This window comes from Bombina bombina, chromosome 6 (assembly GCF_027579735.1).
Source record: "Bombina bombina isolate aBomBom1 chromosome 6, aBomBom1.pri, whole genome shotgun sequence".
NCBI classification, from domain to species: Eukaryota; Metazoa; Chordata; class Amphibia; order Anura; family Bombinatoridae; genus Bombina; species Bombina bombina.
The window spans coordinates 409,334,495-409,360,912 of NC_069504.1; the positions used below are offsets into that span (position 1 = coordinate 409,334,495).

Consider the following 26,418-nt stretch of genomic DNA (forward strand, 5'->3'; position numbering starts at 1 on the left):
TGCTCCCTCAACAAATGATATGAAAAGAATAAAGCAAATATAATAAAAGAAAAATATTGGATAGTTGTTTAGAATGTTATGCACTCTTTTGAAGCGTGGACAAAAAATGTTGGGGTTATTGTCCTTTTAAGCATTATAAACACATATACAGTGCCTTATATTGTATCATGGGCCCAGACTTCATTAAGATGAGATGATCTATCTAAATCATGAAAGAATCATTTTTGGGTTTCATTTCCGTTTAAATTTAACTTCCCACAACTATGCACGTAAGTATCCTCATGTGAAGTGTTTAATGCGCCTTAGAATAAACTACATCACTATAGATCCAGAATAATGAAACAAATGATTGACATATTGTATTTAATTATTACACTTTTTTTCAAAATTGTTACTATTTAGGGCTTTTTTAGTTAGTGCCATCCCATTACACAAAATAATGCCTACGAGTGGTTACCAGATCTGGCAATCTGATTTATTTCTAACAGTTACAATTATTTTAAATTACCACCAAGCATTTATTTATATATAAACATGCATTGCTTGTATTTATAAATAGGTTAACAGTGTTGTATACTGATAATATTGTGCTCTTACGTTTTTTTCTAGGAGCAAAGCAGGATGTTAGAAATGGGGATTACCGGGCCAGAAGGTCACGTCCTAAGCCGGCCAGAGGAGGTGAGCTCAGTTTAGCTAAAGGGACATATGGAGATCCGCATTAAATGTGGCTGAATGTTTAAAAAAAAAAAAAAATTACATTTGAATGACAGAACAAATCTTTGAAGAGTTGTTGAAGGAGTTCAAAAGTGAAAAGCATGAAAAAACTTTAGATGGCAAAAAGATGGCTCAAGTCACTACAATAAGTATGGGCTGTGGAGGGAAGCGGGGGGAGGGGGGAGGCTAACAAACACCATATAATAATAGGTTATAGCTAATGGTGTGTGGAAGAAAAATGACCTAGCAATGAAATGATCAGGATTAAGTTCCTTGCATATTGTTTGTTGGAGAAAAGACATTTTAGCAACCAGTAGGGAGAAGGGAATGTCATTACATTGTTAGCATATTCAAAAATTTACATTTGGACTGTACTCTTGTGCTTAGAGGCTCAATGATATATACAGGGCTTGACATTTCCGCTAGTCCAGGACGAGTTAAAAATTGCAGTGGAAGAGTAAAAAAACGACTTTTTCCTATCTTTAACATTGAGTGGACTAGTAACATTTTCCCTCTGGACTAGTAGCTTTCATCCCTCGACTAGTATACTATAGTGATATTTCTCCTGTTAAGTGTAGTCAGTCCACGGGTCATCCATTACTTATGGGATTATATCTCCTCCCTAACAGGAAGTGCAAGAGGATCACCCAAGCAGAGCTGCTATATAGCTCCTCCCCTCTACGTCATATCCAGTCATTCTCTTGCACCTAACTAAAGATAGGACGTGTGAGAGGACTGTGGTGTGTTAAACTTAGTTTTTATTTCTTCAATCAAAAGTTTGTTATTTTAAACGGCACCGGAGTGTGTTGTTTGTTCTCAGGCAGCATTAGAAGAAGAATCTGCCTGAGTTTTTCTATGATCTTAGCGGTCGTAACTAAGATCCACTTGCTGTTCTCGGCCATTCTGAGGAGTGAGGTAACTTCAGAACAGGGGATAGCATGCAGGGCCCACCTGCAAGGAGGTATGTGCAGTAAATTATTTTCTAAGGAATGGAATTGACTGAGAAAATACTGCTAATACCGATGTAATGTAAGTGCAGCCTTAAATGCAGTAGTAGCGACTGGTATCAGGCTGATATGTATGTATGTATACTCTGAGGTATTTCTGGGGAATGGAATTTCACTAAGAAAATACTGTCAATATTAAAGTAATATTTGAGCCTTCACTGCAGTGAAAGCGACTAGCAGCAGGCTTATTAATAACACTTCATAATTTTCAATTTTAAAACGTTTATTGGCATGTTAATCGTTTTTTCTGAGGTACTTGGTGATAAAACTTTATGGGCATGATTTTTACCACATGGCTGTCGTTTTTTTCTGCATAAAAACAGTTTACTGAGCTTCCCCATTGTTGTAATATGAGTGGGAGGGGCCTATTTTAGCGCTTTATTGCGCAGTAAAAATTTAGTCACAGTCTTCCTATTTCTTCCTCCATGATCCAGGACGTCTCTACAGAGCCCAGGGGTCTCCAAAACTAGTTTTGAGGGAGGTAATCAGTCACAGCAGACCTGTGACAGTGTGTTTGACTGTGATAAAAACGTTTATTATTTCAACTGTTATCCGTTTTGGGTATTAAGGGGTTAATCATCCTTTTGCTGGTGGGTGCAATCCTCTGCTAACTTTATACATTTTCTGTTAAAATTTGGTTGTTTTAACATATTTGGTTCATTGTTAATTCAACTGTGTCACATTTTTATGTTTCTTAAAGGCGCAGTAGCGTTTTTTATATAGCTTGTAAATTTATTTAAAAGTTTTTTCCAAGCTTGCTAGTGTTATTGCTAGTCTGTTTAAACATGTCTGACACAGATGAATCTGTTTGTTCACTATGTTTAAAGGCCAATGTGGAGCCCCATAGAAATTTGTGCACTCAATGTATAGATGTTACTTTGAATAAAAGTCAAACTTTATATGTTAAAAAAATATCACCAGACAACGAGGGGGAAGTTATGCCGACTAACTCTCCTCACGTGTCAGTACCTTCGCCTCCCGCTCAGGAGGTGCGTGATATTGTGGCGCCAAGTACATCAGGGCGGCCCATACAAATCACTTTGCAAGACATGGCTAATGTTATGACTGAAGTACTATCTAAATTGCCAGAATTAAGAGGTAAACGCGATCACTCTGGGGTAAGAACAGAGTGCGCTGATAATAGTAGAGCCATGTCTGATACTGCGTCACAATTTGCAGAACATGAGGACGGAGAGCTTCATTCTGTGGGTGACGGATCTGATCCAAGTAAACTGGATTCAGAGATTTCAAATTTTAAATTTAAGCTTGAGAACCTCCGTGTATTACTAGGGGAGGTATTAGCGGCTCTGAATGATTGTAACACGGTTGCAATTCCAAAGAAAGTATGTAGGCTGGATAAATATTTTGCGGTACCGGCGTGTACTGACGTTTTTCCTATACCTAAAAGGCTTACAGAAATTGTTAACAAGGAGTGGGATAGACCCGGTGTGCCCTTTTCACCCCATCCTATATTTAGAAAAATGTTTCCAATAGACGCCACCACACGGGACCTATGGCAGACGGTCCCTAAGGTGGAGGGAGCAGTTTCTACTCTGGCTAAGCGCACCACTATCCCGGTGGAGGATAGCTGTGCTTTTTCAGATCCAATGGATAAAAAGTTAGAGGGTTACCTTAAGAAAATGTTTGTTCAGCAAGGTTTTATATTACAACCCCTTGCATGCATCGCGCCTGTCACTGCTGCGGCGGCATTCTGGTTTGAGTCTCTGGAAGAGACCCTTAGCACAGCTCCATTGGATGAGATTATGAACAAGCTTAAAGCCCTTAAGCTAGCTAATTCATTTATTTCTGATGCCGTAGTACACTTAACCAAACTTACGGCTAAGAACTCCGGATTCGCCATTCAAGCGCGCAGAGCGCTGTGGCTTAAATCCTGGTCAGCTGATGTGACTTCTAAATCTAAATTGCTTAATATTCCTTTCAAAGGGCAGACATTATTCGGGCCCGGCTTGAAAGAAATTATCGCTGACATTACTGGAGGTAAGGGCCATGCCCTGCCTCAAGACAGGGCCAAACCAAAGGCTAAACAGTCTAATTTTCGTGCCTTTCGTAACTTCAAGGCAGGAGCAGCATCAACTTCCTCCGCTCCAAGACAGGAAGGAACTGTTGCTCGCTTCAGACAGGGCTGGAAACCTAACCAGTCCTGGAACAAGGGCAAGCAGGCCAGAAAACCTGCTGCTGCCCCTAAGACAGCATGAAGTGAGGGCCCCCGATCCGGAAACGGATATAGTGGGGGGCAGACTTTCTCTCTTTGCCCAGGCTTGGGCAAGAGATGTCCAGGATCCCTGGGCGTTGGAAATCATATCTCAGGGATATCTTCTGGACTTCAAAGCTTCTCCTCCACAAGGGAGATTTCATCTTTCAAGGTTATCAGCAAACCAGATAAAGAAAGAGGCGTTTCTACGCTGTGTACAAGACCTCTTACTAATGGGAGTGATCCACCCAGTTCCGCGGTCGGAACACGGGCAAGGATTCTATTCAAATCTGTTTGTGGTTCCCAAAAAAGAGGGAACCTTCAGACCAATCTTGGACTTAAAGATCCTAAACAAATTCCTAAGAGTTCCATCGTTCAAAATGGAAACTATTCGAACCATCTTACCCATGATCCAAGAGGGTCAGTACATGACCACAGTGGATTTAAAGGATGCCTACCTTCACATACCGATTCACAAGGATCATTACCGGTATCTAAGATTTGCCTTCCTAAACAGGCATTACCAGTTTGTAGCTCTTCCCTTCGGGTTAGCTACGGCTCCAAGAATCTTTACAAAGGTTCTGGGCTCTCTTCTGGCGGTACTAAGACCGCGAGGCATAGCGGTAGCTCCGTACCTAGACGACATTCTGATACAAGCGTCAAGTTTCCAAACTGCCAAGTCTCATACAGAGTTAGTTCTGGCATTTCTAAGGTCGCATGGGTGGAAGGTGAACGTAGAAAAGAGTTCTCTATTGCCACTCACAAGAGTTCCCTTTCTAGGGACTCTTATAGATTCTGTAGAAATGAAAATTTACCTGACGGAGGACAGGTTATCAAAACTTCTAAATGCTTGCCGTGTCCTTCATTCCATTCAACACCGGTCAGTGGCTCAGTGCATGGAGGTAATCGGCTTAATGGTAGCGGCAATGGACATAGTACCATTTGCGCGCCTGCATCTCAGACCGCTGCAATTGTGCATGCTAAGTCAGTGGAATGGGGATTACTCAGATTTGTCCCCTCTGCTAAATCTGGATCAAGAGACCAGAGATTATCTTCTATGGTGGCTTTCTCGGCCACATCTGTCCAAGGGGATGCCCTTCCGCAGGCCAGATTAGACGATTGTAACAGACGCCAGCCTTCTAGGTTGGGGCGCAGTCTGGAATTCCCTGAAGGCTCAGGGATCATGGACTCAGGAGGAGAGACTCCTTCCAATAAACATTCTGGAATTAAGAGCAATTTTCAATGCTCTTCTGGCTTGGCCTCAGTTATCAACTCTGAGGTTCATCAGGTTTCAGTCGGACAACATCACGACTGTGGCTTACATCAACCATCAAGGAGGAACAAGGAGTTCCCTAGCGATGATGGAAGTTTCAAAGATAATTCGCTGGGCAGAGTCTCACTCTTGCCACCTGTCAGCGATCCACATCCCAGGCGTGGAGAACTGGGAGGCGGATTTTCTAAGTCGCCAGACCTTTCATCCGGGGGAGTGGGAACTTCATCCGGAGGTGTTTGCCCAACTGCTTCATCATTGGGGCAAACCAGATCTGGATCTCATGGCGTCTCGCCAGAACGCCAAGCTTCCTTGTTACGGATCCAGGTCCAGGGACCCGGGAGCGGTGCTGATAGATGCTCTGACAGCACCTTGGGTCTTCAACATGGCTTATGTGTTTCCACCTTTCCCGATGCTTCCTCGATTGATTGCCAGGATCAAACAGGAGAGAGCATCAGTGATTCTAATAGCGCCTGCATGGCCACGCAGGACCTGGTATGCAGATCTAGTGGACATGTCGTCCTGTCCACCATGGTCTCTGCCTCTGAGACAGGACCTTCTGATTCAGGGTCCTTTCAAACATCCAAATCTAATTTCTCTGAGGCTGACTGCATGGAGATTGAACGCTTGATTCTATCAAAGCGTGGATTCTCGGAGTCAGTGATTAATACCTTAATACAGGCTAGGAAACCTGTTACCAGGAAAATTTACCATAAAATATGGCGTAAATACTTATATTGGTGCGAATCCAAGAGTTACTCATGGAGTAAGGTTAGGATTCCTAGGATATTGTCTTTTCTACAAGAGGGTTTAGAAAAGGGTTTATCTGCTAGTTCGTTAAAGGGACAGATTTCAGCTCTGTCTATCCTTTTACACAAACGTCTGGCAGAAGTTCCAGACGTTCAGGCTTTTTGTCAGGCTTTGGCTAGGATTAAGCCTGTGTTTAAGACTGTTGCTCCGCCGTGGAGCTTAAACTTAGTTCTTAACGTTCTTCAAGGTGTTCCGTTTGAACCCCTTCATTCCATCGATATCAAGCTGTTATCTTGGAAAGTTCTGTTTTTAATGGCTATTTCCTCGGCTCGAAGAGTCTCTGAGTTATCGGCCTTACATTGTGATTCTCCTTATCTGATTTTTCATTCAGACAAGGTAGTTCTGCGTACTAAACCTGGGTTCTTACCTAAGGTAGTCACTAACAAGAATATCAATCAAGAGATTGTTGTTCCATCATTGTGCCCTAACCCTTCTTCAAAGAAGGAACGACTTTTGCACAATCTGGACGTCGTCCGTGCCCTGAAATTTTATTTGCAGGCAACTAAAGATTTTCGTCAAACTTCTTCCCTGTTTGTCGTTTATTCTGGACAGAGGAGAGGTCAAAAAGCTTCGGCTACCTCTCTCTCTTTTTGGCTTCGTAGCATAATACGTTTAGCCTATGAGACTGCTGGACAGCAGCCTCCTGAAAGAATTACAGCTCATTCTACTAGAGCTGTGGCTTCCACTTGGGCCTTTAAGAATGAGGCCTCTGTTGAACAGATTTGCAAGGCTGCAACTTGGTCTTCACTTCACACTTTTTCAAAATTTTACAAATTTGACACTTTCTCCAACATAGGTGTGTCCGGTCCACGGCGTCATCCTTACTTGTGGGGATATTCTCTTCCCCAACAGGAAATGGCAAAGAGCCCAGCAAAGCTGGTCACATGATCCCTCCTAGGCTCCGCCTACCCCAGTCATTCTCTTTGCCGTTGCACAGGCAACATCTCCACGGAGATGGCTAAGAGTTTTTTGGTGTTTAAATGTAGTTTTTATTCTTCAATCAAGAGTTTGTTATTTTAAAATAGTGCTGGTATGTACTATTTACTCTGAAACAGAAAGGAGATGAAGATTTCTGTTTGTAAGAGGAAAATGATTTTAGCAACCGTTACTAAAATCGATGGCTGTTTCCACACAGGACTGTTGAGATGAATTAACTTCAGTTGGGGGAAACAGTGGGCAGACTTTTGCTGCTTGAGGTATGACACATTTCTAACAAGACTTGGTAATGCTGGAAGCTGTCATTTTCCCTATGGGAACCGGTAAGCCATTTTCTTAGTTTAGTATAAGAATAAAGGGCTTCACAAGGGCTTTAAAGACTGGTAGACATTTTTCTGGGCTAAAACGATTACTTTATAAGTATATTTAGTGGATTATAACTATGAATAGTTCTTTTAATCTTGGGGATGTATTAAAAAAACGGCAGGCACTGTATTGGACACCTTTTTCACTGGGGGCCTTTTCTAGTCATAGGCAGAGCCTCATTTTCGCGCCACTAATGCGCAGTTGTTTTTGGAAAGCAAGGCATGCAGATGCATGTGTGGGGAGCTAAGAACCACTGAAAAAGCTATATTGAAGGCGTCATTTGGTATCGTATTCCCCTCTGGGCTTGGTTGGGTCTCAGCAAAGCAGATACCAGGGACTGTATAGGGGTTAAATGTAAAAACGGCTCCGGTTCCGTTATTTTAAGAGTTAAAGCTTTCAAATTTGGTGTGCAATACTTTTAAGGCTTTAAGACACTGTGGTGAAATTTTGGTGAATTTTGAACAATTCCTTCATACTTTTTCACATATTCAGTAATAAAGTGTGTTCAGTTTAAAATTTAAAGTGACAGTAACGGTTTTATTTTAAAATGTTCATAGTTCCCAAAAAAGAAGGAACATTCAGACCAATTTTAGATCTCAAGATTCTAAACAAATTTCTCAGGGTTCCATTGTTCAAGATGGAAACCTTTCGAACAATTCTTCCTACCATCCAGGAAGGTCAATTCATGACCACGGTGGATTTAAAGGATGCGTATCTACATATTCCTATTCACAAGGAACATCATCGGTTCCTAAGGTTCGCCTTTCTGGACAAGCATTACCAGTTTGTGGCACTTCCATTCGGATTAGCCACTGCTCCAAGGATTTTCACAAAGGTACTAGGGTCCCTTCTAGCGGTGCTAAGACCAAGGGGCATTGCAGTGGTACCTTACTTGGACGACATACTGATTCAAGCGTCGTCTCTGTCAAAAGCAAAGGCTCATACGGACATTGTCCTAGCCTTTCTCAGATCTCACGGGTGGAAAGTGAACATAGAAAAAAGTTCTCTGTCCCCGTCAACAAGAGTTCCCTTCTTGGGAACAATAATAGACTCCTTAGAAATGAACATTTTTCTGACAGAGGCCAGAAAATCAAAACTTCTAAGCTCTTGTCAAGTACTTCATTCTGTTCTTCTTCCTTCCATAGCGCAGTGCATGGAAGTAATAGGTTTGATGGTTGCGGCAATGAACATAGTTCCTTTTGCACGGATTCATCTAAGACCATTACAACTGTGCATGCTCAGACAGTGGAATGGGGATTATACAGACTTGTCTCCGACGATCCAAGTAGATCAAAGAACCAGAGATTCACTCAGTTGGTGGCTGAACCTGGACAACCTGTCACAGGGAATGAGCTTCCGCAGACCAGAGTGGGTCATTGTCACGACCGACGCCAGTCTGGTGGGCTGGGGCGCGGTCTGGGAACCCCTGAAAGCTCAGGGTCTATGGTCTCGGGAAGAATCTCTTCTCCCGATAAACATTCTGGAACTGCGAGCGATATTCAATGCTCTCAGAGCTTGGCCTCAACTAGCAAAGGCCAAATTCATAAGGTTTCAATCAGACAACATGACGACTGTTGCATATATCAACCATCAGGGGGGAACAAGGAGTTCCCTGGCGATGGAGGAAGTGACCAAAATAATTCAATGGGCGGAGAATCACTCCTGCCACTTGTCTGCAATCCACATCCCAGGAGTGGAAAATTGGGAAGCGGATTTTCTGAGTCGTCAGACTTTCCATCCGGGGGAGTGGGAACTCCATCCGGAAATCTTTGCCCAAATAACTCAATTATGGGGCATTCTAGACATGGACCTGATGGCGTCTCGTCAGAACTTCAAGGTTCCTTGCTACGGGTCCAGATCCAGGGATCCCAGGGCGACTCTAGTAGATGCACTGATAGCGCCTTGGAACTTCAACCTAGCTTATGTATTCCCACCGTTCCCTCTCATTCCCAGGCTGGTAGCCAGGATCAATCAGGAGAGGGCTTCGGTGATCTTGATAGCTCCTGCGTGGCCACGCAGAACTTGGTATGCAGACCTGGTGAATATGTCATCGGCTCCACCATGGAAGCTACCTTTGAGACAGGACCTTCTTGTTCAAGGTCCATTCGAACATCCGAATCTGGCTTCACTCCAACTGACTGCTTGGAGATTGAACGCTTGATTTTATCAAAGCGTGGGTTTTCGGATTCTGTCATTGATACTCTTGTTCAGGCTAGAAAGCCTGTAACTAGGAAAATTTACCATAAAATATGGAAAAAATATATTTGTTGGTGTGAATCTAAAGGATTCCCATGGAACAAGATAAACATTCCTAAGATTCTATCCTTTCTACAGGAGGGTTTGGAGAAAGGATTATCTGCAAGTTCTTTGAAGGGACAGATTTCTGCTTTATCTGTTTTGCTTCATAAAAAACTGGCGGCTGTGCCAGATGTTCAAGCTTTTGTTCAGGCTCTGGTTAGAATCAAGCCTGTTTACAAACCTTTGACTCCTCCTTGGAGTCTCAATTTAGTTCTTTCAGTTCTTCAAGGGGTTCCGTTTGAACCCTTACATTCCGTAGATATTAAGTTACTATCTTGGAAAGTTTTGTTTTTGGTTGCAATTTCTTCTGCTAGAAGAGTTTCAGAGTTATCTGCTCTGCAGTGTTCTCCTCCTTATCTGGTGTTCCATGCAGATAAGGTGGTTTTGCGTACTAAACCTGGTTTTCTTCCGAAAGTTGTTTCTAACAAAAACATTAACCAGGAGATAGTTGTGCCTTCTTTGTGTCCGAATCCAGTTTCAAAGAAGGAACGTTTGTTACACAATTTGGATGTAGTTCGTGCTCTAAAATTCTATTTAGAGGCTACAAAGGATTTCAGACAAACATCTTCTTTGTTTGTTGTTTATTCTGGTAAAAGGAGAGGTCAAAAAGCAACTTCTACCTCTCTCTCTTTTTGGCTTAAAAGCATCATCCGATTGGCTTATGAGACTGCCGGACGGCAGCCTCCTGAAAGAATCACAGCTCACTCCACTAGGGCTGTGGCTTCCACATGGGCCTTCAAGAACGAGGCTTCTGTTGATCAGATATGTAAGGCAGCGACTTGGTCTTCACTGCACACTTTTACCAAATTTTACAAATTTGATACTTTTGCTTCTTCTGAGGCTATTTTTGGGAGAAAGGTTTTGCAAGCCGTGGTGCCTTCCATCTAGGTGACCTGATTTGCTCCCTCCCATCATCCGTGTCCTAAAGCTTTGGTATTGGTTCCCACAAGTAAGGATGACGCCGTGGACCGGACACACCTATGTTGGAGAAAACAGAATTTATGCTTACCTGATAAATTACTTTCTCCAACGGTGTGTCCGGTCCACGGCCCGCCCTGGTTTTTTAATCAGGTCTGATGAATTATTTTCTCTAACTACAGTCACCACGGTATCATATGATTTCTCCTATGCATATTCCTCCTTTACGTCGGTCGAATGACTGGGGTAGGCGGAGCCTAGGAGGGATCATGTGACCAGCTTTGCTGGGCTCTTTGCCATTTCCTGTTGGGGAAGAGAATATCCCCACAAGTAAGGATGACGCCGTGGACCGGACACACCGTTGGAGAAAGTAATTTATCAGGTAAGCATAAATTCTGTTTTTGTTTCTTCGGAGGCTGTTTTTGGGAGAAAGGTTCTACAGGCAGTGGTTCCTTCCGTGTAAAGATCCTGCCTGTCCCTCCCGTCATCCGTGTACTTTTAGCTTTGGTATTGGTATCCCATAAGTAATGGATGACCCGTGGACTGACTACACTTAACAGGAGAAAATATAATTTATGCTTACCTGATAAATTCATTTCTCCTGTAGTGTAGTCAGTCCACGGCCCGCCCTGTTTTTACGGCAGGTCTAAATTTTAATTAAACTCCAGTCACCACTGCACCCTATAGTTTCTCCTTTCTCGTATGGTTTCGGTCGAATGACTGGATATGACGTAGAGGGGAGGAGCTATATAGCAGCTCTGCTTGGGTGATCCTCTTGCACTTCCTGTTAGGGAGGAGATATAATCCCATAAGTAATGGATGACCCGTGGACTGACTACACTACAGGAGAAATGAATTTATCAGGTAAGCATAAATTATATTTTTTCAACCCCCGGATATAGGTCTGCTATATATTAAAGTGATTGTAAGGTTTAACGAATGAAAGCCCACTATCTAAAAATACAGGGGCACTTTAATTTATTAAACTTTACAATGCTTTTAAAAAAAATAAAAATAAAAAATACTTACCTTTTTGTTACTGTAAACAGACCCGCGATCCTCCACCTGCATCCTCTTCTGTATTTTGTATATGGATGACTAATCCGGCTTCCTCCAATCAATGCGTACCCCACAAGCTGGACGCCAATGGGGGCACACAACAATTGGAGGAAGCTGGATTCATCATCGTTCTGCAAAATACAGAAGAAGATGAGTGCGGAGGATCGTCAGTCTGTTTACAGTAATACAAAGGTAAGTATTTTTTAAAAAAGCGTCATTGTAAAGTTTAATGAATTAAAGTGCTCCTGTTTTTAAGAGTATTTTTAGATACTGGCCTTTAATTTGTTAAAGTTTACAATCACTTTAAGGAAATAACTGTGTACAAATGTTATTTGTAGTCAGACAACATAACGCCTTAATTGTTATGTTAATATGGTTACTTTTTATCTTATACTGAATAATTTTCCAAACAAAGAAATAAATATTCAGAATATAAATAGTCTCCTTATTGAGATTTAATGTATGGAAGCTATTTCTAGCCCTGGTGTCACATGAGCAAACCATAAAAGCACACAGCATAGATGGGCTACCTGAGCGCTCAGCACTGATTCGAAACGGGTCCATAAATTATGTTTACATAAATTGAATGTTCTATACACTAACTTCACCTAATGTGGAACAATGTTTACTGAGGTCAAACAATGATGAGATGAGGCACAATATATGTGCACTATATTGAATTAAAGGAACACAGACAAATCAGAATAATATTGTATTGAACATTTGTATACAAACATCTCTGTGCGATATTTATAAGGTATGCTGACTTATTAGCTTCTGATTTTTTTTTATCAAAAAATTAAAATAAATATTCTCTGGACCTCACTAGAAATGAGATCTCTGCTCTAATCTTATTTAGTTTTTCATTATACCAGCACCAGTGTTTATAGTAGTATCACTGGGATACTTTAGAGATGTTTTGCTCTAGTGAACACCTTGCTCTGCATACCTTGAAAAGATAAAACATTGCTTGAAAGCAAAGTATTAAACTCAGCAACATGTAAATGGATGTATCTGTTTAAAGGGCACATGTAAGATCACCTATTTCAATGTTTTAAAATGTTTATGCATGAAAAAAATCAAGTTAAAGGGAAATTCCAGTCAAAATTTAAGTGCACATAGATGAATTGCATCTTTGAGTAGAAACATATTTGCAATATAAATGTATTAGCAAAAAATGCTTCTAGTAAAAGTTAGCACTCTGAACGTGCATGTGAAGCATAGCTAGATATTGTCACTGCACCCACATTTTTAACAATGCAGCTGCTCAGATCATCACTGGGGCTTGTATCATGTCAGCAATGAACAAATTGAGTAATTACCAGATGTTACCAGCACCTTAGGCTCTCTAAGCAAGTGTTGTGTTTAAAATGCTGGTGCACGGTGCATACTTAAATACACTTTTGAAACAGCTATAGCTTTTATTAGAAGCATTTTTGCTAATGCATGTATATTACAAAAATGCTTCTGTTCAATACCGAAATGCACCCATGTGGTTTCCAATTTTGGCTGGAATGTCCCTTTAACACTGTTTATTTGGATTCTGAAACTAGCAGGAAGTGTAAATCTCTACACAGCTGGTTCATGGGATAAAAGCTCACTGGTCTATAAGAAAGATTCCCACAGCCCTATTTTCCCAAAGGCATAAGAACAAACAATGTTCAATTTCATATCTCTTTTTATTGTTTGTACTACACATCAAATGTACTCTTTTAGATTTAACAAATACAAATAGAATCACATGTCCCTTTAAATGAGCATTGTAGTTTTTTTTTCTTTGTTTAATTTGAAAATGAATTAACGTATTTTGTGAACGACACATACTCCTGGGCAAAATATTTTTCTTAGGATGTTCTGGCTTGTCCCTCTCCACTAGTAGAGTTGTGAGTTATCGGCTATTGAGCACTAATAGGAAGTACACATGTTTTAGCCTTATAGTATAGTCTAAAGTTTACCATGTGAAATCATTGCTTTTAGTCATGATATATTTTTTCTTAAAGGGGAGTAAAATTTTAAAAAGGCATTTTAATAAGATATTCAGTTTTCATTCTGAAAACTGCTGTGCCAGCCCATGCTTAGCGATTGTGTTTGTGGAAAAAGAAAAAAGCATCCAATGGGAAAGGAGAACTTTATCCAAACATTTATTAATTGTTATTGATGATTGCCTTGTTTGCAGATTGTTTCATAACAAGCTGAATTCATGTGAGCAACTAACCCTTACCTATTATTTTGTGTCAGCGTATAACCAACAAAACACGTAATTGCATGTTTGTTAAAAATGTCCAAAATGCAGAGCTCCTAATGTCCCTCCTGTATGACTCTCTCTATTGTCCTGGCTACAAAGGGAAACCGGGGAGTCACTAAAATATGAGTTGCAAAAGCAAGCAACAAGAAAAAGAGTGCTGGCCCCTAAAATAAATGTAGAATATAAATGTGTGTAGATGTAGTTGTTTTTGAACAAGGTGAATAGAATTTAAAACTTCCTAGTCTCACTTTATCTAACAGAATTAAGCCGTAAAGAAAAAATATTTAAAAACACTTAAACTCAACTGCCAATTCAATGAATATTGTGCGTATTGTAAAGATATCTGATCAAATAAACAAGATCATAAATGAGGGCAGTCTAGCTCTATGCAGTATATCAAGGGTTAGAGATATGGAGGATATTAGATGGCCATGTTCAGAGTCAGTAGGAAAGATAAGTATCAGGGGTAAACAAGTGATAAAATAGGTATTTTTGTTATATAGCATAGAAGTACTGAAAGAGTTAATTGTACACTTAATAGTGTAAGCGTGCTAAAGTTCCAATGGTGTAATAACCACAGTGTTTATAGACTCTAAAGACGCTTGGGGAATAATGCTGTGGCGCTATGATAGCGTTGATATATCTCTCATTACTTCTAATATATGATTCAGAGGTAAGACACTAACACAGCACAGTCACTCAAACAGCCCTGATTAAAAATCCTCAACTAAACTCCTTCTATAGCGGGAGTTGAATTAAAGTATATCTTTCCCTTGGCTAGAGAGCATATCAAACATTAGGAGCGGACTTATGCAAGTCTCCAGAGCTATGTGATCAATATCAGATATAGTATACCACACACAAAAATAACACACAGTGCCTAGCTATCTCTCTGATTCAGCCCCATGCCTCCCTGTCTAACTTTGCAAAGTAATTTTATTAATCATGTTATTTTTCTCCAACATAGGTGTGTCCGGTCCACGGCGTCATCCTTACTTGTGGGATATTCTCTTCCCCAACAGGAAATGGCAAAGAGCCCAGCAAAGCTGGTCACATGATCCCTCCTAGGCTCCGCCTACCCCAGTCATTCTCTTTGCCGTTGTACAGGCAACATCTCCACGGAGATGGCTTAGAGTTTTTTAGTGTTTAACTGTAGTTTTTATTATTCAATCAAGAGTTTGTTATTTTGAAATAGTGCTGGTATGTACTATTTACTCAGAAACAGAAAAGAGATGAAGATTTCTGTTTGTATGAGGAAAATGATTTTAGCAACCGTCACTAAAATCCATGGCTGTTCCACACAGGACTGTTGAGAGCAATTAACTTCAGTTGGGGGAACAGTGAGCAGTCTCTTGCTGCTTGAGGTATGACACATTCTAACAAGACGATGTAATGCTGGAAGCTGTCATTTTCCCTATGGGATCCGGTAAGCCATGTTTATTAAGATCGTAAATAAGGGCTTCACAAGGGCTTATTAAGACTGTAGACTTTTTCTGGGCTAAATCGATTCATTATTAACACATATTTAGCCTTGAGGAATCATTTATTCTGGGTATTTTGATATAATAATATCGGCAGGCACTGTTTTAGACACCTTATTCTTTAGGGGCTTTCCCAAATCATAGGCAGAGCCTCATTTTCGCGCCGGTGTTGCGCACTTGTTTTTGAGAGGCATGACATGCAGTCGCATGTGAGAGGAGCTCTGATACTTAGAAAAGACTTTCTGAAGGCGTCATTTGGTATCGTATTCCCCTTTGGGCTTGGTTGGGTCTCAGCAAAGCAGATACCAGGGACTGTAAAGGGGTTAAAGTTAAAAACGGCTCCGGTTCCGTTATTTTAAGGGTTAAAGCTTCCAAATTTGGTGTGCAATACTTTTAAGGATTTAAGACACTGTGGTGAAAATTTGGTGAATTTTGAACAATTCCTTCATGTTTTTTCGCAATTGCAGTAATAAAGTGTGTTCAGTTTAAAATTTAAAGTGACAGTAACGGTTTTATTTTAAAACGTTTTTTGTACTTTGTTATCAAGTTTATGCCTGTTTAACATGTCTGAACTACCAGATAGACTGTGTTCTGAATGTGGGGAAGCCAGAATTCCCATTCATCTAAATAAATGTGATTTATGTGACAATGACAATGATGCCCAAGATGATTCCTCAAGTGAGGGGAGTAAGCATGGTACTGCATCATTCCCTCCTTCGTCTACACGAGTCTTGCCCACTCAGGAGGCCCCTAGTACATCTAGCGCGCCAATACTCCTTACTATGCAACAATTAACGGCTGTAATGGATATTCTGTCAAAAACATTTTAGCCAAAATGAACACTTATCAGCGTAAGCGCGACTGCTCTGTTTTAGATACTGAAGAGCATGACGACGCTGATAATAATGGTTCTGAAGGGCCCCTAACCCAGTCTGATGGGGCCAGGGAGGTTTTGTCTGAGGGAGAAATTACTGATTCAGGGAACATTTCTCAACAAGCTGAACCTGATGTGATTACGTTTAAATTTAAGTTGGAACATCTCCGCATTCTGCTTAAGGAGGTATTATCCACTCTGGATGATTGTGACAAGTTGGTCATCCCAGAGAAACTATGTAAAATGGACTGTGTTACTTCACAAAAAGCTGGCAGCTGTGCCAGATGTTCAAGCCTTTGTTCAGGCTCTGGTTAGAATTAAGCCTGTTTACAAACCTTTGACTCCTCCTTGGAGTCTCAACTTAGTTCTTTCAGTTCTTCAGGGGGTTCCGTTTGAACCCTTACATTCCGTTGATATTAAGTTATTATCTTGGAAAGTTTTGTTTTTAGTTGCAATTTCTTCTGCTAGAAGAGTTTCAGAATTATCTGCTCTGCAGTGTTCTCCTCCTTATCTGGTGTTCCATGCAGATAAGGTGGTTTTACGTACTAAACCTGGTTTTCTTCCAAAAGTTGTTTCTAACAAAAACATTAACCAGGAGATTATCGTACCTTCTCTGTGTCCGAAACCAGTTTCAAAGAAGGAACGTTTGTTGCACAATTTGGATGTTGTTCGCGCTCTAAAATTCTATTTAGATGCTACAAAGGATTTTAGACAAACATCTTCCTTGTTTGTTGTTTATTCCGGTAAAAGGAGAGGTCAAAAATTAACTTCTACCTCTCTCTCTTTTTGGATTAAAAGCATCATCAGATTGGCTTACGAGACTGCCGGACGGCAGCCTCCCGAAAGAATCACGGCTCATTCCACTAGGGCTGTGGCTTCCACATGGGCCTTCAAGAACGAGGCTTCTGTTGATCAGATATGTAGGGCAGCGACTTGGTCTTCACTGCACACTTTTACCAAATTTTACAAGTTTGATACTTTTGCTTCTTCTGAGGCTATTTTTGGGAGAAAGGTTTTGCAAGCCGTGGTGCCTTCCATTTAGGTGACCTGATTTGCTCCCTCCCTTCATCCGTGTCCTAAAGCTTTGGTATTGGTTCCCACAAGTAAGGATGACGCCGTGGACCGGACACACCTATGTTGGAGAAAACAGAATTTATGTTTACCTGATAAATTACTTTCTCCAACGGTGTGTCCGGTCCACGGCCCGCCCTGGTTTTTTTAATCAGGTCTGATAATTTATTTTCTTTAACTACAGTCACCACGGTACCATATGGTTTCTCCTATGCAAATATTCCTCCTTAACGTCGGTCGAATGACTGGGGTAGGCGGAGCCTAGGAGGGATCATGTGACCAGCTTTGCTGGGCTCTTTGCCATTTCCTGTTGGGGAAGAGAATATCCCACAAGTAAGGATGACGCCGTGGACCGGACACACCGTTGGAGAAAGTAATTTATCAGGTAAACATAAATTCTGTTTTTTCATTTACATTTTTAATGCAACAGTTGTTAATGCTGTACTTGTGGTTAATAATGTCCAATGTATAGTATAATTCAGTTGCAGAAATGCAGGATGTATAAATTTACTGCAGAATACATGATTAAATCACTTACTACTATTCATATTGTATGGCAAGCATACTGCTGTAGACTGCAGTTACAGTCACTATTTGCGAGTGCCCACTGTGCAGTTGGTTACATGGACAGTGATACCATATTCATCATTACTGATACATTGAGAAGTAAATAAAGTATGCATGCATACTCTGCATGTCATGTGCACTGCAAAACCTATTATAATGCAGTGATAGCATTTACTAGAATACTTTTTACTGAATAAAGAATAATGCAAAAGTGCTTCAAATCAAACATTTTTTCTAATAGAATGTTCCTTTAAGAAATAATAATGCTGTGTATTACATTCATTTAGAACATACTTTCTCTTGTTAAGTGTGTTCAGTCCACGGGTCATCCATTACTTATGGGATATATTCTCCTTCCCAACAGGAAGTTGCAAGAGGATCACCCAAGCAGAGCTGCAATATATAGCTCCTCCCCTCACATGTCATATCCAGTCATTCTCTTGCAACCCTCAACAAAGAAGGAGGTCGCGAGAGGAGCTGGAGTTTTTACTTAACTATTCTTCAATCAAAAGTTTGTTATTTTAAATGGCACCGGAGTGTGCTGTTTTTCTATCTCAGGCAGTATTTGGAAGAAGAAACTGCCTGCGTTTTTTATCTATGATCTTAGCAGGCGTAACTAAGATCCACTGGCTGTTCTCGACATTCTGAGGAGTGGGGTAACTTCAGAAACTGGGAATAGCATGCGGGGTCCTCCGCAAATGAGGTATGTGCAGTACTTTATTTCTCCAACATAGGTGTGTCCGGTCCACGGCGTCATCCTTACTTGTGGGATATTCTCTTCCCCAACAGGAAATGGCAAAGAGCCCAGCAAAGCTGGTCACATGATCCCTCCTAGGCTCCGCCTTCCCCAGTCATTCTCTTTGCCGTTGTACAGGCAACATCTCCACGGAGATGGCTTAGAGTTTTTTAGTGTTTAACTGTAGTTTTTATTATTCAATCAAGAGTTTGTTATTTTAAAATAGTGCTGGTATGTACTATTTACTCTGAAACAGAAAAGAGATGAAGATTTCTGTTTGTAAGAGGAAAATGATTTTAGCAACCGTTACTAAAATCGATGGCTGTTTCCACACAGGACTGTTGAGAGGAATTAACTTCAGTTGGGGGAACAGTGAGCAGACTTTTGCTGCTTGAGGTATGACACATTCTAACAAGACGATGTAATGCTGGAAGCTGTCATTTTCCCTATGGGATCCGGAAAGCCATTTTTATTACAGAAAGAAAAAAAGGGCTTCACAAGGGCTTTTTAAGACTGTAGACATTTTCTGGGCTAAATCGATTTATATATAAACATATTTTATACTCCATAGCCTTGAGGAATTATTTTAATCTTGGGAATTATGTAAAATAACCGGCAGGCACTGTATTGGACACCTTATTCTCTAGGGGCTTTCCCTAATCATAGGCAGAGTCTCATTTTCGCGCCTCTATTGCGCACTTGTTTTTGAGAAGCATGACATGCAGATGCATGTGTGAGGAGCTCTGATACATAGAAAAGACTTTCTGAAGGCGTCATTTGGTATCGTATTCCCCTTTGGGCTTGGTTGGGTCTCAGCAAAGCAGATACCAGGGACTGTAAAGGGGTTAAATATAAAAACGGCTCCGGTTCCGTTATTTTAAGGGTTAAAGCTTCCAAATTTGGTGTGCAATACTTTTAAGGCTTTAAGACACTGTGGTGAAATTTTGGTGAATTTTGAACAATTCCTTCATACTTTTTCGCAATTGCAGTAATAAAGTGTGTTCAGTTTAAAATTTAAAGTGACAGTAACGGTTTATTTTAAAACGTTTTTTGTACTTTGTTAGCAAGTTTTTGCCTGTTTAACATGTCTGAACTACCAGATAGACTGTGTTCTGAATGTGGGGAAGCCAAGGTTCCTTCTCATTTAAATAGATGTGATTTATGTGACACAAAATTTAGAGAAAATGATGCCCAAGATGATTCCTCAAGTGAGGGGAGTAAGCATGGTACTGCATCATCCCCTCCTTCGTCTACACCAGTCTTGCCCACTCAGGAGGCCCCTAGTACATCTAGAGCGCCAATACTCCTTACTATGCAACAATTAACGGCTGTAATGGATAATTCTATCAAAAACATTTTAGCCAAAATGCCCACTTATCAGCGAAAGCGCGACTGCTCTGTTTTAGAAAATACTGAAGAGCATGAGGACGCTGATGATATTGGTTCTGAAGGGCCCCTACACCAGTCTGAGGGGGCCAGGGAGGTTTTGTCTGAGGGAGAAATTTCAGATTCAGGGAAAATTTCTCAACAAGCTGAACCTGATGTGATTACATTTAAATTTAAATTGGAACATCTCCGCGCTCTGCTTAAGGAGGTGTTATCCACTCTGGATGATTGTGAGAATTTGGTCATTCCAGAGAAACTATGTAAAATGGACAAGTTCCTAGAGGTCCCGGGGCCCCCCGAAGCTTTTCCTATACCCAAGCGGGTGGCGGACATTGTAAATAAAGAATGGGAAAGGCCCGGTATACCTTTCGTCCCTCCCCCCATATTTAAAAAATTGTTTCCTATGGTCGACCCCAGAAAGGACTTATGGCAGACAGTCCCCAAGGTCGAGGGGGCGGTTTCTACTCTAAACAAACGCACCACTATACCCATAGAAGATAGTTGTGCTTTCAAAGATCCTATGGATAAAAAATTAGAAGGTTTGCTTAAAAAGATGTTTGTTCAGCAAGGTTACCTTCTACAACCAATTTCATGCATTGTTCCTGTCACTACAGCAGCGTGTTTCTGGTTCGATGAGCTAGAAAAGGCGCTCAATAATAATTCTTCTTCTTATGAGGAGATTATGGACAGAATTCATGCTCTCAAATTGGCTAATTCTTTCACCCTAGACGCCACTTTGCAATTGGCTAGGTTAGCGGCGAAAAATTCTGGTTTTGCTATTGTGGCGCGCAGAGCGCTTTGGTTAAAATCTTGGTCAGCGGATGCGTCTTCCAAGAACAAATTGCTTAACATTCCTTTCAAGGGGAAAACGCTGTTTGGCCCTGACTTGAAAGAGATTATCTCTGATATCACTGGGGGCAAGGGCCACGCCCTTCCTCAGGATAGGTCTTTCAAGGCCAAAAATAAACCTAATTTTCGTCCCTTTCGCAGAAACGGACCAGCCCCAAGTGCTACGTCCTCTAAGCAAGAGGGTAATACTTCTCAAGCCAAGCCAGCCTGGAGACCAATGCAAGGCTGGAACAAAGGAAAGCAGGCCAAGAAACCTGCCACTGCTACCAAGACAGCATGAGATGTTGGCCCCCGATCCGGGACCGGATCTGGTGGGGGGCAGACTCTCTCTCTTCGCTCAGGCTTGGGCAAGAGATGTTCTGGATCCTTGGGCACTAGAAATAGTCTCCCAAGGTTATCTTCTGGAATTCAAGGGGCTTCCCCCAAGGGGGAGGTTCCACAGGTCTCAATTGTCTTCAGACCACATAAAAAGACAGGCATTCTTACATTGTGTAGAAGACCTGTTAAAAATGGGAGTGATTCATCCTGTTCCTTTAGGAGAACAAGGGATGGGGTTCTACTCCAATCTGTTCGTAGTTCCCAAAAAAGAGGGAACATTCAGACCAATCTTAGATCTCAAGATCCTAAACAAGTTTCTCAAGGTTCCATCGTTCAAAATGGAAACCATTCGAACAATTCTTCCTTCCATCCAGGAAGGTCAATTCATGACCACGGTGGATTTAAAGGATGCGTATCTACATATTCCTATCCACAAGGAACATCATCGGTTCCTAAGGTTCGCATTCCTGGACAAGCATTACCAGTTTGTGGCACTTCCGTTCGGATTAGCCACTGCTCCAAGGATTTTCACAAAGGTACTAGGGTCCCTTCTAGCGGTACTAAGACCAAGGGGCATTGCAGTAGTACCTTACTTGGACGACATTCTGATTCAAGCGTCGTCCCTTCCTCAAGCAAAGGCTCACACGGACATTGTCCTGGCCTTTCTCAGATCTCACGGGTGGAAAGTGAACGTAGAAAAAAGTTCTCTATCTCCGTCAACAAGGGTTCCCTTCTTGGGAACAATAATAGACTCCTTAGAAATGAGGATTTTTCTGACAGAGGCCAGAAAATCAAAACTTCTAAACTCTTGTCAAATACTTCATTCTGTTCCTCTTCCTTCCATAGCGCAGTGCATGGAAGTAATAGGTTTGATGGTAGCGGCAATGGACATAGTTCCTTTTGCGCGAATTCATCTAAGACCATTACAACTGTGCATGCTCAGTCAGTGGAATGGGGACTATACAGACTTGTCTCCGACGATACAAGTAGATCAGAGGACCAGAGATTCACTCCGTTGGTGGCTGTCCCTGGACAACCTGTCACAGGGGATGAGCTTCCGCAGACCAGAGTGGGTCATTGTCACGACCGACGCCAGTCTGGTGGGCTGGGGCGCGGTCTGGGGACCCCTGAAAGCTCAGGGTCTTTGGTCTCGGGAAGAATCTCTTCTCCCGATAAATATTCTGGAACTGAGAGCGATATTCAATGCTCTCAAGGCTTGGCCTCAGCTAGCAAAGGCCAAGTTCATACGGTTTCAATCAGACAACATGACGACTGTTGCGTACATCAACCATCAGGGGGGAACAAGGAGTTCCCTGGCGATGGAAGAAGTGACCAAAATCATTCAATGGGCGGAGACTCACTCCTGCCACTTGTCCGCAATCCACATCCCAGGAGTGGAAAATTGGGAAGCGGATTTTCTGAGTCGTCAGACATTTCATCCGGGGGAGTGGGAACTCCATCCGGAAATCTTTGCCCAAATTACTCAATTGTGGGGCATTCCAGACATGGATCTGATGGCCTCTCGTCAGAACTTCAAGGTTCCTTGCTACGGGTCCAGATCCAGGGATCCCAAGGCGACTCTAGTAGATGCACTAGTAGCACCTTGGACCTTCAAACTAGCTTATGTATTCCCGCCGTTTCCTCTCATCCCCAGGCTGGTAGCCAGGATCAATCAGGAGAGGGCATCGGTGATCTTGATAGCTCCTGCGTGGCCACGCAGGACTTGGTATGCAGACCTGGTGAATATGTCATCGGCTCCACCATGGAAGCTACCTTTGAGACGAGTCCTTCTTGTTCAAGGTCCGTTCGAACATCCGAATCTGGTCTCACTCCAACTGACTGCTTGGAGATTGAACGCTTGATCTTATCAAAGCGAGGGTTCTCAGATTCTGTCATTGATACTCTTGTTCAGGCCAGAAAGCCTGTAACTAGAAAAATTTACCACAAAATATGGAAAAAATATATCTGTTGGTGTGAATCTAAAGGATTCCCTTGGGACAAGGTAAAAATTCCTAAGATTCTATCCTTTCTTCAAGAAGGTTTGGAGAAAGGATTATCTGCAAGTTCCTTGAAGGGACAGATTTCTGCCTTGTCTGTGTTACTTCACAAAAAGCTGGCAGCTGTGCCAGATGTTCAAGCCTTTGTTCAGGCTCTGGTTAGAATCAAGCCTGTTTACAAACCTTTGACTCCTCCTTGGAGTCTCAATTTAGTTCTTTCAGTTCTTCAGGGGGTTCCGTTTGAACCCTTACATTCCGTTGATATTAAGTTATTATCTTGGAAAGTTTTGTTTTTGGTTGCAATTTCTTCTGCTAGAAGAGTTTCAGAATTATCTGCTCTGCAGTGTTCTCCTCCTTATCTGGTGTTCCATGCAGATAAGGTGGTTTTACGTACTAAACCTGGTTTTCTTCCGAAAGTTGTTTCTAACAAAAACATTAACCAGGAGATAGTCGTGCCTTCTTTGTGTCCGAATCCAGTTTCAAAGAAGGAACGTTTGTTGCACAATTTGGATGTTGTTCGTGCTCTAAAATTCTATTTAGATGCTACAAAGGATTTTAGACAAACATCTTCCTTGTTTGTTGTTTATTCTGGTAAAAGGAGAGGTCAAAAAGCAACTTCTACCTCTCTCTCTTTTTGGATTAAAAGCATCATCAGATTGGCTTATGAGACTGCCGGACGGCAGCCTCCTGAAAGAATCACAGCTCATTCCACTAGGGCTGTGGCTTCCACATGGGCCTTCAAGAACGAGGCTTCTGTTGATCAGATATGTAAGGCAGCGACTTGGTCTTCACTGCACACTTTTACTAAATTTTACAAGTTTGATACTTTTGCTTCTTCTGAGGCTATTTTTGGGAGAAAGGTTTTGCAAGCCGTGGTGCCTTCCATCTAGGTGACCTGATTTGCTCCCTCCCTTCATCCGTGTCCTAAAGCTTTGGTATTGGTTCCCACAAGTAAGGATGACGCCGTGGACCGGACACACCTATGTTGGAGAAAACAGAATTTATGTTTGCCTGATAAATTACTTTCTCCAACGGTGTGTCCGGTCCACGGCCCGCCCTGGTTTTTTAATCAGGTCTGATAATTTATTTTCTTTAACTACAGTCACCACGGTATCATATGGTTTCTCCTATGCAAATATTCCTCCTTTACGTCGGTCGAATGACTGGGGAAGGCGGAGCCTAGGAGGGATCATGTGACCAGCTTTGCTGGGCTCTTTGCCATTTCCTGTTGGGGAAGAGAATATCCCACAAGTAAGGATGACGCCGTGGACCGGACACACCGTTGGAGAAAGTAATTTATCAGGCAAACATAAATTCTGTTTTTCTGGGAATGGAATTGACTAAGAAAATACTGCTGTTACCGTATGATGTAAGTGCAGCCTTAAATGCAGTAGTAGCAACTGGTATCAGGCTGATAAATGTATGCGCAGTCGAGTTATATTCTAGGGACTAGAATTTGACTGAGAAAATACTGTTAACACTGAAATAATATTTAAGCCTTCTCTGCAGTGGTAGCGACTGGTAACAGGCTTAGTGATAGCTTTGCATGACATTGAAAAATTTTGTTTTTTAATAAAACGTTTACTGGCATGTTATTCGTTTTTTGTGAGGTACTTTGGTGATAAATCGCTTTGGGCATGATTTTTTCCACATGGCTAACATATTTTTATATCAGGGCTCCCACTGTTGTGATTGGAGTGGGAGGGCCCTTGTTTTAGCGCCTTGTTGCGCAGTTAAAATTATTGCACAGTCTTTCTGCTTCTTCCTCCTTGATCCAGGACGTATCTAGAGAGCTCAGGGGTCTGCAAATTTCATTTGTGAGGGAGGTATTCAGTCACAGCAGATCTGTGACAGTGTGCTGACTGTGATTAAAAGCGTTAAATCTTAATTGATATCTGTTTTATCCGTTTTGGGTATCGAGGGGTTAATCATCCTTTTGCTAATGGGTGCAATCCTCTGCTAATAGTACACTTCTTGTTAAGAATTGTTTAATTATATCTGTATTTTTGAAGCGCTGCAGCGTTTTTTATATTGCTTGTAAACTTATTGAAAGTGATTTCCAAGCTTGTTAGTTTCATTGCTAAGTCTGTTTTAAACATGTCTGATTCAGAGGAAACTGTTTGTTCATCATGTTCAAAAGCCAATGTGGAGCCCAATAGAACAATGTGTACCAATTGTATTGATATTGCTTTGAATAAAAGTCAATCTGTACCGATAAAGAAGCTATCACCAGACAACGAGGGGGAAGTTATGCCGCCTAACTCTCCTCACGTGTCAGTACCTGCGTCTCCCGCTCGGGAGATGCGTAGGATTGAGACACCTAGTACATCTAGGCCCTTACAAATCACTTTACATGATATGGCTAATGTTATGAAAGAAGTATTATATAATATGCCCGAATTAAGGGGCAAACGCGATAGCTCTGGGTTAAGGACAGAGCGCGCTGATGACACGAGAGCCATGTCTGATACTGCGTCACAACTTGCAGAACATGAGGACGGTGAGCTTCATTCTGTCGGTGACAGTTCTGATTCGGGGAGACCGGATTCAGAAATTTCAAATTTTAAATTTAAGCTTGAGAACCTCCGTGTGTTACTAGGGGAGGTATTAGCGGCTCTGAATGATTGCGACACGGTGGCAATTCCAGAGAAATTGTGTAGGTTGGATAGAAACTATGCGGTACCGGTGTGTACTGACGTTTTTCCTATACCAAAAAGACTTACAGAAATTATCAGTAAGGAGTGGGATAGACCCGGTGTGCCTTTTTCCCCTCCCCCGATATTTAGAAAAATGTTCCCTATAGACGCCACCACACGAGACTTATGGCAGACGGTCCCTAAGGTGGAGGGAGCAGTTTCTACGTTAGCCAAGCGTACCACTATCCCGGTGGAGGATAGCTGTGCTTTCTCAGATCCAATGGATAAAAAATTAGAGGGTTATCTTAAGAAAATGTTTGTTCAACAGGGTTTTATATTGCAGCCTCTTGCATGCATTGCGCCTGTCACGGCTGCAGCGGCATTCTGGTTTGAGTCTCTGGAAGAGGCGATTCGCACAGAGCCGTTGGATGAGGCCTTGAGCAAAGTTAGAACCCTTAAGCAAGCTAATGCGTTTGTTTCAGATGCCGTAGTACATCTAACCAAACTTACGGCTAAAAATTCCGGATTTGCCATACAGGCGCGCAGAGCGCTCTGGCTTAAATCCTGGTCAGCGGATGTAACTTCCAAGTCTAAACTACTTAACATTCCTTTCAAAGGGCAGACCTTATTCGGGCCCGGCTTGAAGGAAATTATTGCTGACATTACGG

The 26,418-nt window shown here is 41.8% G+C and overlaps 1 protein-coding gene across 2 annotated transcripts in view; it reads left to right on the forward strand.

The window, feature by feature from the left end:
* Window positions 1–26,418, forward strand: part of DPYSL3 (dihydropyrimidinase like 3) — a 609,221-nt gene that overhangs the window by 418,329 nt on the left and 164,474 nt on the right. For both annotated transcript variants that reach the window (XM_053717144.1, XM_053717145.1), the window contains exon 7: window positions 610–678. In XM_053717144.1, the coding sequence (XP_053573119.1) occupies window positions 610–678 (69 nt within the window). The remainder of the gene's footprint in view (window positions 1–609; window positions 679–26,418) is intronic.